Source organism: Poecilia reticulata, chromosome 12 (assembly GCF_904066995.2).
Source record: "Poecilia reticulata chromosome 12, P_reticulata-male-v2, whole genome shotgun sequence".
Taxonomy (NCBI): Eukaryota; Metazoa; Chordata; class Actinopteri; order Cyprinodontiformes; family Poeciliidae; genus Poecilia; species Poecilia reticulata.
Genome location: NC_088841.1, coordinates 8,895,382 through 8,907,834, shown reverse-complemented (window position 1 = coordinate 8,907,834; position 12,453 = coordinate 8,895,382). Strand labels below are relative to the sequence as shown.

Below are 12,453 nucleotides of genomic sequence, written 5' to 3'. Positions count from 1 at the left end.
CCGTGTTCAGTAAAATTACGTTTTCATTAAATTTCATTCAAATTCTGATTGTTTATAAAGTACTTTGCAGCTCTTAATTGCAGAGAGTCACTCACCTGAAATAACATGGATTTATTGTTTATCTTGAAAGTCTTGTTACTGCTAATGTTTTCATGCTAAGCTATCATTAGCATGTACGTTCACTGACTTCTCATGACATGTCAATATGTCCCTGTTATATGCAGAGAAAACCTGCCTGAAAACTTAGAGCCTTAAAGAAACATCATGAAATGTAATGAAAAGTATTTGAGCTCCTTTTTTCGTAGCCGGCAGTCAGTACAGACTCTGTCATAGTATTTTTATTTAATTTTTTAAATAGAATTGAAACAACATTACGCTGAAGAAAAGGCTGACAATCTGACAACACAGCTTTTTGTGAGTCCAAATGTCATTATTTGAACTTGCAAGTCTTATCTATAAGTATGTATATGACATACTTAAAATAGTGAAATACACATACACAACACACCCACACAGTAATCGATTGCTACACCTGCTGCAGTGAAAGAAGATTCAGTCGCAATTTATTGCCGTCTGTTTGCAGTTTGGTTTCAGATAACTTTGGCTCAACTTGTATTGTGCTTGTATTGTTCTTGTAACTGTTATGGACTGGATAAATGTCACACAAACTAGATAATTTATGGCCTCTACTGTTCTGCGATTTGTCAGTGAGAAACCAAAAGTAAATGGAAACATCAGCAAAATCTTTTCAGTGCTTTGCAGGGGAAAAAACAAATCATTCCTTTTCATTTGCAAATAAGAATAATAGAAAAAACAAGGCTAGTGGTCATGAGGGAAGATGTATATATTTGTGTGTGGGAGCATTAAAACACATTTTTCATGCGGCTCTTCAGAGGCCAAATTATGTTGATTGTTCAAAGAAGGTTCAAAGATGGAACGTGTTTCACACTGCGTTTATGACCAACTGTGGTACATTTAGAGAGACAGTCTATTTTTTGTGCGGGGTAGAAGGCTGGTTGGGGGTTATGGACCTCTTTTATCTATGGTTTTTTTTTTTATTATATGCGCCATATAAGTATTTCTGTAGGGTTTTCAGCTGCTGTTGTCTCAGCAGCAACACCCTCTTAAAGTTCTAAGTCGTTCCTGGCTAAATAAAACATAAATATACACCATTCAACATGAAAAGATCATAATTTTGTCGTCTTCAAGCTGAGCATGCGATCAGATCATGTTCAAGATTTTGAAATCATCCTTTTATGCAACAGCTGCACAAAAAGGCACCTAAATTGGCCCCCATTTAAACCCTGACACAAAACAAGGCTCCATGTGTTAAGTACTGTGGCGTAACTGATTTTCTAAGCCAGTGCAAAGGCTGTCTAATGAGATCTAATTACATAATGATCCTAATTGATGTGTCTGTCAAGGCTAAGCAATCGAGGCTGGAGACACGTCTCCTGCTTTGAAAGGAGACACGCAAGCAGAACGTCAATACATGCTTAACAAATAACAACTGGAGAAATAGTGTGAGAAAGCCACATTCAAGAGCGTCTCGCCCATGAATCCTGCCTTGTTGCCGAGCAGAACAGTTTCGGTTCTGTAATATATGCACGCATGTGCCTGTAGCTTTCTTTGCACCTGCATCGGGGCATGTACACAAACGTGCCTTGTCTGAAGCTGTGTGGGTTTAACTCACACTATTCCAGTGTGATATTCTTTCAGCGTAGTTCGCTGTGCCTCGGCTTTGTGTTGCATAGATATTGAGGCCAAGGAATGGCCACAGGGGTTTACATCTAATGCAGTTTTAACACCTGAGTATAGCTGCGCCAATGGGGCGTATGACTTTGAACAGCGCAGGTTTTTGTTTGTGTGTGTTTTTGAACTGGGGTATGTTTGCATGAGACAGAGAAAAAGAAGGATGACGAAAGTTTTTTTTTTTTGAAGGGGGTTGTGTGTGAGTGAGATGAATGGCAAAAAAAAAAAATTATCTACTCTGATATATACAGAGTTTTAGAAACAACCTGGCTATCCGTAGACTCTTAACAGGAATGAAATGTAAAAAAAAAACAAAAAAAACTTAACTTTAATGACCTGCTCAGAGAAAAGCAGTGACCAGGGTACATTAGAGAGGTTACCGTGCTTTTTGCTAGTCTTAGCACACACATTCATCAACAACCTTCCCACAGGGCTTTTAGTGCTTCACTATAGTCACCAGATTGTGTTATGGGATAAAGTTCCATGTGTCGCTGCTACACACTGCAGCCATTGCATCTGTGTGCCTGTGAAAGTCCGGAAAGAATTATGCTGCTTGTTCTAACACATTGGTATAGTCAGGTGCACAGGATGACAACTTTTCCAGCGGGACTGAAGTAAATTTAGAATCCCAGCTTTGGATATGTTTTCCTCTGTTTTTGAAAAGAAAGGGGGGGAAAAAACTCTCTGCTGCAACATTCTGCAGTAAATATGCTGCTCCACTAGGAGGCAATAATGTCATAAATACCATCAAAACATACAAAAGAAGAAGACCCTGAGCAAGGCTAAGCTAAGCAAGGCTAATCTGCTAAAGAGGTTGTAGGACACATTTCCCCTCACTGTTTCTCCTTTAAGCTATTTGAGTTCAAAGTTAAAGCTTAATAGAGTCAAAAGCAGACATATGTGAAAATATCCCTCATTAAACTGAGGATGTGCAAACATGACAGAAGATTTATGTTTTTCAATATACCGCTGTTAGTGTAGAGGGGGCTTTAAAATTAACGGCTGACTTCAAACTCTTTGCTTTAACACACCTGATTCAAATCACCTAATTATGCTGTCAGGATGCCTTCAAGGTCAGTGGGAAACCAGTTAATCACCTATAGGTTTAAATTAGGTGTGTGAATGTAACACATCTAAAACAGTTTTGTCCACATAACTGGAATCATGGCAGCATTCGCCTACGTTTCTTGTACAGGTCACCCCCCTACCTTCACTCCACTCCCACTAACAGCAGATAGTTCATTACTTAATGACTTTTTATTATAATGGCTGAATATAAATCAGGGTTAATACTGAAAGTTACTTAAGATATTCGCTATACTTTCTGCCTTAATGATTGCCACAAGAAAAGAAGAAAAATATAGTTGTTCTGTGTTACCATCTCCAACAACTACCTAATGCTATGGAATGGGAGGAAGTACAATTTTATTTCCCAGAGGTTTTTTTTTTTTTATGAACCCCTCTACAATAGTGCCACAGCTAACATTTTTGCTAGCATCTCTGCATATTAAAAAGATATGATGCTCTTAGCTGATACTAGGCGATCCATTCCAGTATCTTTCAGTCATAATTCTTTTTTTAATCTTTGAGACTTAAGAATAACACATATTAAGCCAATTTAAAAACTGTCTTTAGTACAGTACATGTTTAGGTTGATTTTGTCACAGTTTGCATAAACTGAATAATTTTAAACAGCAGTATCAATCTGCACTCTAAGGAAAATAAAAGATTCTGTGAAATTTTGAATTAATTTGTTCATGTTAAAAAAGGTCTTGTTTTTGTCATATTGAAAAAATAATTTATAGTGTGCCATATTTCAACACCCATTTGGGATATTTAGTAATGTCTTTGCATTTCTGTCCCTTTGCTCTTTCTTATCCTCCCTCTCTTCAAAGAGCTGGAGACAACTGTTTGGAACAATTTAATTTCATTTTGGCAACAGATGAATAGGTTAGGCTAAATTCAGTCTGTATTTGCTTTTTTTTATTAACTGCTTTTTGTTTACTGTGAAACAGAGCTAGGAATCTTGCTCAGGAAGCATTGACACTGAAAGCTGCCAGGGAGACTGCATAATTTACAAAACAACCAGATGAAAGCTATTTTGCTACTTTTTTTGTTTAAAGAAAGCAGCGATTTTGGCTTATAACAATGCTCTTATTGAACAGCTCCTCTCTTACGAGGAAAATAAATGCGTGTCGCAAGCATTGCCGAAAGTGAAAATGCAACAAGATATTCTACCACTTCATTGGACTCAGCTGTTTAAATCTAACTGTTTGTGTGCAGCATAATAAAATAAGCAGCAAATGTTATCCATCTTGAAGGTAATGGAACTGTTGTCCCATCTGCTGCAAAGAGAACTTGGTGTTATTTCATCATTAGTAAGTGTGTTCTCTCCCGTCCCACTTTCACTGTGCTGCAGCTGCTGTCGGACAGCCAGAGCAACATGGTGAAGGTGGTGAACTCTGTCAGCGATGCGCTCAATGCCATGCAGAAGGAAAACGTGGGACTGAAGGCTCGGGTCAAGGCGGATCTACAAAGAGCGCCGGTTCGAGGCGCTCGACTCAAGGGCTGTTCCAATGGTAAGAAAAACCAGTCAGTGTTTACCTTTATGCATATCTTTCTTGCAGTTCAGAGTTCATGCTGTGCAGATTTGTATGCTGTTCCAATGTCCTTCTGTATTTCCGTAAATTATGCATCACAGGCAACCTAGAAGTTGACATTTCACCTTCCTTTCCTGCTCCTTGTCACAATTTTCCCTTGACCCATTAGTCTTTGGAGTTCTTTTCCAGTGCGATCTGTATGTTATCCATCATGCAGCATATTCATTCAGTGGAGCCTCTCCGGGCAAGGTGTGGGCTCCTTTCTGTGGGCCGTATCTCTTGCACATTATTCAGTGGCGGTAAGACTGTGGAATTTTTCACTTTACATGAGAGATGACTTATGTGTCCGCAGAGAACGCCCCGAGGCACCCTCCCATCGGACGCCTTTTAACCAGGCATACCCGATGGCATCCCCCTGCTGAATTTGTCTGTCACTGATAGCCAAGTAGCACAGCTGAGCTCCTGCAGAGAGTACAACATACAATCACAGGCAACACTTTTTAACTGCTTTTCTTATCGGAGGGAGGATTTAAGGACAAAGTAGACATTTAATAAACATGGAACACAAAGGCTATAATACTTCTCAGTCTGTTATCTGATGTTTACCTAAGCATGTTACTGTAATTAAGAAAAGAGGCCAGCTACTTGTTGCTCAAAGAATAAAATTTAAAATGTTATTGATTTATTAAGCACTTTCTAATAAAAGCCCTGTCTACATTTCTGATTTTCTCCAAAGCTATAAACCACTAAGACCTTTAAGATCATCTGAGTCAAACCTGCTCATCATTCCAAAAGTTTAAACAAAACACACCAAAGCACCTTTAAGATTCTGTGCACCGATATTCTGGATTAAGCTGCCTGTTCACTGTAAAACAAGATTAAAAACCTTTTAATTTGCTTGCAATTGGCTTTTCTTTTTTTTTGGCCACATAGATAAAGTTGCCTTCCCTGGCCTTACTGTGTGTGTGGATGTGAACACACCCTCCTTGGGCCTTGTAGCAACACAAGCACCCATATTCACAGCATTTTTGGTTCAGTTGAAATGCAGATTTCTATTGAAATGGACAGAACTGAATGAAAAGGAAAGTAACTTCTTCCCAGAACATCATTTGTTTTTCTGCTTATGATCATTCTTTTTTTTCTTCTTCTTCTTTTTCTGGTCGTTATCTGACTTTTTTTCATATGCTGCTTTCGATGCCACCCTGTTACTCAGAGCTGCATTTATTCACAGTATGCACAATTAGCAGAAATCCAAGGTCACAAAACTCTGAACTGGTACAGAAGACTAAACGTAGGCTGTCAGGGAAAAAAAAAAATGTTCCCTTGTATTTTATACAGTTATGAAATTCTAGTAACATGCTTACTATGATTTTATTGATTTCAGTCTATTTGATAATAGCAGTTCATTTCTAATTATATTACAGTTTGCCTTAAGTCTTACTTTTTTCTGCATTTTTTTAAGTTTAGTGGCAAAACTCTGGACAGAATGACACAGATTAAACAAAATTGTGCAAATACTCTGTGTATTGGTGCAAACAGTCAAACATTTAAATAGAAGAGCTGCACAAAAAAAAGCAAAAAAAAGTACATCACAAACAGTTTTGCATTTTGAATGAATTAATCCTTGAAAAGATGAAATATACCTTTGCAGTTCAAGCATTGACTGAATCGTGATTTTAACAACACCTATTCTTATAAAACCTTTTGGAAGACAAAAACACGTGGCAACAAAAAGTCAGATAAATTTCAGTCAAACGATAAAAAGAAATAAATCTAGTAGCAGAGATACGTTTGATCCTGAATTGAAAGAAAACTGCCACTCATAAGTTTAAATGCTTAATTTTTGATCAGGCTCAAATCTTAATATCAAAACCTAACACAGAGTTAATGTTCAACGCCATTTGAAACTGTTGGTGGTACTGAAAGTTGGTACTCTCAGGGCACGCATTTGTTGCATAGTTCTTGCTTTTTGATCTCAATGAGAACTTCTGAACTAACATTTTCTGAGGCAATCGGTGAACAATTAGTTGAAACAAAGCATAATTTAAACTATCTATAAATTATAAACCAGTTGTTGAAGAAATTATTCATCAGAACTAACCAGAGTTCTTTACAGTGGAGTAATTTATTCAAGCTTCCTTATTAGTGCATTGTCTTGTGGCGTTAAATAAAAAATATCAGCAACACGGACCCAATAAATATATATATATATATATATATATATATATATATATATATATATATATATATATATATATATATATATTTTTTTTTTTTCTCCCAACACCAATAAAACAATTACTCTATTTGTAGGTTTTCTGCTCTGACTGTAAAGTTGCATCGTCTGGAATATGGGGGAAAAAAGATTATTCACTCGGAATTGAACTGAACACATGTTTCCACTAAAATGTTTATATCTGGACATAGTGTAGGATTGTTACGCAACATCAAGTCAGTCCATAGTGTAAAAGTGTGGTGACCATTACATCAGTCCTGCTGTGGTTGCTGCAGAGTGGTTCAAAGGCTGCTCCACTTCTAATAATTTCCGACAGAGATTCTTAGAGTTCAGCCAAATGACAGTCGGGCTTATTATTAATTTCCTGAAAAGTGCTACAGACGAAACTGAAAGCAGCTTTTTATCATAATTTGGTCTAATTCTGGTGTTCTGGATTCTACAGAAAATACAGATAGCACTCAGAGCCGAATTAGTGCTTTTTTTTTACTCCTGTTATTAGGGTTTGGAAATCCAAATGAATATCCATTTTTATTTTTAAAATGTAAAGGGACTCTAAAATGGCTCCATTACGCATTGCATCAAAAATGTTTTAGAACAGTATATATGCTATTTTTTTTTCCCTTTACAGATGAAACATTTTCTTTCATACATTCCGGTAACACATCTTAGACCTACACTTTACAGATTCAAAATACAAGCATATGTTTTTTCTAATTACTGCTGGTGTAATGATGGAGGAACTTAAAAAAGTAACAATACAAACACTATGATGTCTAAAAAAAAGAGTTTGGTATAACAACAAACTTTGACACTAACTCTATACAAAACACCAACTTATGTGGAAAATTTCTTTACGGACTTGAATGAGGTTCTATCTCTCATATGTATTGATTACAATACTTGTCAGTGATTTCAACATTCATGTTGACAACCCCCAAGACCGAGTGGCAAAACGTTCTGTAATATATTAGAGAGTTTTGATCGTTTTATGTCTTTTGAATATCTTGGAATTGAGGTAAAAGGCCACAAACAAACTTTTGACACTAACTCTATCAAAACTCCAACATATGTGCAAAATTTCTTTGCGGACTTCAATGAGCTTCTATCTCTCATATGCATTGATTACGATTGTTTGATAATTGTCGGTGATTTCAACATTCATGTTGACAACCCCCAAGACCGAGGGGCTAAAAAGCTCTTTAATATATTAGAGAGTTTTGGTTTAACACAACATGTCAAACAAGCAACACACACTCAGGGACACACACTGGACCTGGTTATCAGTAAGGGTGTGAATATTTCCAATGTCTCTGTAACTAATATCGCCCTGTCGGATCATTTTGCTGTTATCTTTGACAGTTCTTTATCCGTTAACCCACTTGGACAAAAAGCTACTATCACAAAACGTACCTTCACAGAAAACACAGCAGAAACATTTAATCAAATCTACTCTTCTTCCTCGTCCTTAAGCTATAATGATGTAGATAAGTTGGTGGATGATTTTCAGTGCAAACTTTCAGATATTATTGATTACATTGCCCCCACTAAAGTGAAGGTTGTGACTGGTAGGAAGAAATCTCCATGGAGAAATGCACAAGTAGTTCAATCTGCAAGACAACTCTGTCGCAGGGCCGAACGGAAATGGTGTAAAACTCAACTGCACGTTTATTGTGACATCTACAAGGAAAGACTACGTAACTATCTCACAACACTAAAACATGCAAGAGAGGCTTTCTTTGCAGATGTCATAAACAAAAACATTAACAATGCTCGAGCTTTATTTGCTACTGTTGAAAGGCTCACAAATCCTGCTTTGATGTTGCCACCTGAACTTCAATCTAATGCCGCCTGCAACAAGTTTTCAAGTTTCTTTTTAGAGAAAATTCAAAAGATCAGAGGATTAATCTGTACATCCACTCCAAAGACAGTACCAATGCTGTGCCCAAACAAAAACAAATGCAGGACATATGACCCAATTTCAACTACTTAATTATAAAACCCTAGAAGAAATTATAAGTCAATTAAGCTCTGGTTCCTGCTGTCTGGATGTCCTACCCACACATTTCTTTAAGAAAGTCCTGCCTGTCGTTGCTACTGATCTGATCCAAATAGTGAACTCATGGCTCTCTTCAGGTGTTTTCCCCCAGGCTTTGAAAACAGCAGTTATCAAACCACTGATAACAAAGAACAATTTGGACAAATCACTACTGCAGAATTACAGGCCGATCTCCAACCTCCCATTCATCAGCAAAATTATTGAAAAAGCTGTTTTTAAACAATTAAATAACTTCCTAACAATAACAAACTGCTTTGACTCCTTCCAGTCTGGTTTTTGTGCTCACCACAGCACGGAGACGGCCCTTGTAAAAGTGTTCAATGACATCCATATAAATACAGATTGTGGCAGAACCACAGTGCTGGTTCTGTTGGACCTCAGTGCAGCTTTCGACACTGTTGACCATGACATTTTACTGAATCGACTGGAGACTTGGGTCAGACTCTCCGGTCCAGTGCTCCACTGGTTTGAATCCTACATGAAGAACAGGGATTTCTTTGTTTCAATTGGAAACTTCTAATCAGAGAGGTCAAAGGTCACATGTGGGGTACCCCAAGGTTCAATCCTAGGACCCCTTCTTTTCAATATTTATATTCTCCCACTGGCTCAAGTTATAACATTAAATAAGATTAGCTACCATAACTACCATACACAGCTCTATATCACGATGTCACCAGGTGACTCTGAACCCATCGAATCACTGAATAGATGCTTAGAACAGATAAATATGTGGATGTGCCAAAACTTTCTCCAGCTAAACAGAAACAAAACTGAAGTTATTATCTTTGGACCTAAAGAGGAGCGAACCAGAATCAATGCACAGCTTCGGTTGGTTTTTTTCCAACTAAAAACCAGCGATCAGCTCGAAACCTGGGAGTAGTGATGGACTCTGACCTGAACCTTCAGAGCCACATTAAGACAGTCACAAAGTCGGCCTTCTATCACCTGAAGAACATCTCCAGGATTAGAGGACTTATGTCTCAGCACGATCTAGAGAAACTCATCCATGCGTTTATCTTTAGCCGCATTGATTACTGCAACAGCGTCTTCACAGGTCTGACTAATAAATCAATTAAACAGCTGCAGCTGATCCAGATGCTGCTGCTGGCGTTCTCACTAAAACCAGGAAGATAGAGCACATAACACCAGTTTTAAAGTCCCTACACTGTAAAGCTCCCTGTAGCTTAGAGAATAGACTTTAAAATACTGTTGTTAGTTTATAAATCACTGAACGGTTTGGCACCACAATACCTTAAAGATCTGTTATTGCTGTACCAACCGTCTAGACCCCTCAGATCTTCTGGTTCTGGTCTGCTCTGCATCCCCAGAACCAGAACCAGACGAGGAGAAGCAGCATTCAGCCTCTACGCACCACAAATTTGGAACAAACTTCCAGAAAACTGTAAAACAGCTGAAACACTGGGTGCCTTTAAATCTCAACTTAAAACCCACCTGTTTAGAGTTGCTTATGGCTAAATTGCGGGTTTTGATGCCTTCGATGTTTTTAATGTTTTTATCTTTACTTTTAACTTCTTTTTATTTCTCTTTCACACTGTCTATGTAAAGCCCTCCAGAAAACATCCCAGTTAAACAAATCTATATCTAGGGGTGTGAGAATCGTTGTTAAATGGCGTTTTAACTAAAACTCTGAGGTGTGAGATGTTTAACTGAAGTCCTACAAGGGGTGCGGGTTTTAATGTTTTTAACTTTAAATGTTTTATTTTTCTTTAAAAAAAAAATTAAAAATTCTCTGTCTTTCTAACTGTTTATTCACTGTCACATGCTGTTTGTAAAGCACTTTGAAAGGCCTTGCTACTGAAATGTGCTATACAAATAAAATTTGATTGATTGATTGATTGAACGATGTCTATTTTGCTAAATATCTAAAGATATTTTTGTTGTTCGTGTTTGGAAGAAACAAACTTATTTCATTCTGGGAGTAAAAAACTAAACAGTAAAACTCTGACAGACAGTATAAACTTTCCTCAAGATTTCAGCACCATGGACAGAGCATCTGAGGCCAGAAACATGTAAAGAAACTACAATTTTTCAGTTCAACAACAGATATCCGCTTTCTTAAACACCAGTCTGATCTTATTTTATGACACAACCGTGTATTATTGCTAATTTATCTTCCTATTTATATGACTCTTAAAAAGATGCGAGAAAGGCCTCATATATGTCACATTTGTTCTCCTTTATTTAATTTAAATTCCACCATTTATTCATGGACACCTCAATATGATGGTATTTGTAGACATTTTCTATCAAATCTCTAAAAGCAAAATAGTTTTCTTCTGGAATGTTGCTATCACCGTGGTTTGTTCAGAATCTGTTTCCACCAAGATTCATAGCCACTCTTAATCCAAATAGGTTTCTTGATCTCAGCATGGTAAAATCAGGACTAGGTTAAAGCCTTACTGTGTCAAAAACATCTCATTTAATGCTGTTTCACTTCCTTTTGAACAGATGTGGGAAAACCTCTAGCCAACTGTTTCCAAATAAACTCCAGACCCAAATTGCAGACGTAAGCTACGAACTGACCCACTTTGATAACAGATGGAAGGAAAAGAGCTACAACTTCGGGATATTTTTATATTCACAATACACAGGTGGTAACCCTTGTGGTTTCACTACTGTCCACAATCTGCTAGAAAAATTAAGGCTGTTATTTTGCAGATGTGTATGCTCATTGTGGAACTCTGCTTAAAATGATTTGACCTCCTACTGGATTTGAAGGGGAGTGGGGACACGCGTGCGATTCATCATTAGTGAAGCATTCCCTGACTCCATCTGCTGTTCTGTCGTCTTTGTGCTAATAATTTATTCAACCTCTATCAAGCTGCAAATGTTGTAACTGTTAACACAAAGCAGCTTAGAATTAGGTTGAAATATTTACAGTGGCTTGCAAAAAAAATTTTTATAGCACGACCTTTCTTCCAAATTTCTACAAAGGTCAACACAGAGTATTGCATAATTATAATGTGGAAAGAAAATTATGGCTTTCAAGGTTTTTGAGAATGTGTTTTAACCCAATTTTGCTGCAATTACAGCTGCAGATTTCTGCTATGCGTTTACCAACTTTGCACATCTGAAGGCAAAGAAGTTTATGTTTTTTCCAAAATGTTTCAGGTTCACTGAGACTGGATGGAGACCGTTTGTGAATAGCAACTCTCATAACTTGATAGATTCTTAATTGACCTTCAACGTTCCTATTGTTGATATACTTTGATTTAAACAATTAAACTGTAACTGGTTGTAGATTTAGGAGTTTTTGTCCTCACAGAAGCTGAACCTTCATCCTATTCTCAAATAACAAGTTTCTTAAAATGTTGTTTTATGGTATCTAGGTCCACTTAGATATTCTGACTAGCTTCCTTAGCCCTTTTGAAGAAAAGCATCTCCAAACAGTTTCATTATGGTTGCATCTTAAAGCATTTAGCTGGAAAGATTTTTTCAGAGGTATATTTACAACATCATGCTGCCATGCCTTTGTTTCACTGAAGGCATGATGTGCAGGTTTTTACTGTCACAGAGGCCTAAAATTACAAATTTAGTCTCCTGTCAGGGCAGTATATTTTTGTCCCTTGCAAATCTGATCAGTTTTCCTGTCTCTGCTGAAAAGAACTATCCCCATTCTACGATTCTGCCACATTTCAACTAGGTTACTTCTGAAAGAATTTTGTTATCCTGAATTTTATCTAGTGGTATCGTAAAGGGCTTTATGTTCCCACCAAATCAAAATAATGCACTACTTTGCTTTTGCACAACAAAATAAGTCCCAATGAGATACACTAATGCAATGTTCT

At 37.2% G+C, this 12,453-nt stretch overlaps 1 protein-coding gene across 2 annotated transcripts in view; it reads left to right on the top strand.

Annotated features, from left to right (window-relative positions):
* fibcd1b (fibrinogen C domain containing 1b) overlaps positions 1–12,453 on the top strand; it is a 151,462-nt gene that overhangs the window by 63,646 nt on the left and 75,363 nt on the right. For both annotated transcript variants that reach the window (XM_081613124.1, XM_081613125.1), the window contains one exon: positions 4,172–4,331. In XM_081613124.1, coding sequence (XP_081469250.1) covers positions 4,172–4,331 — 160 coding nt within the window. The remainder of the gene's footprint in view (positions 1–4,171; positions 4,332–12,453) is intronic.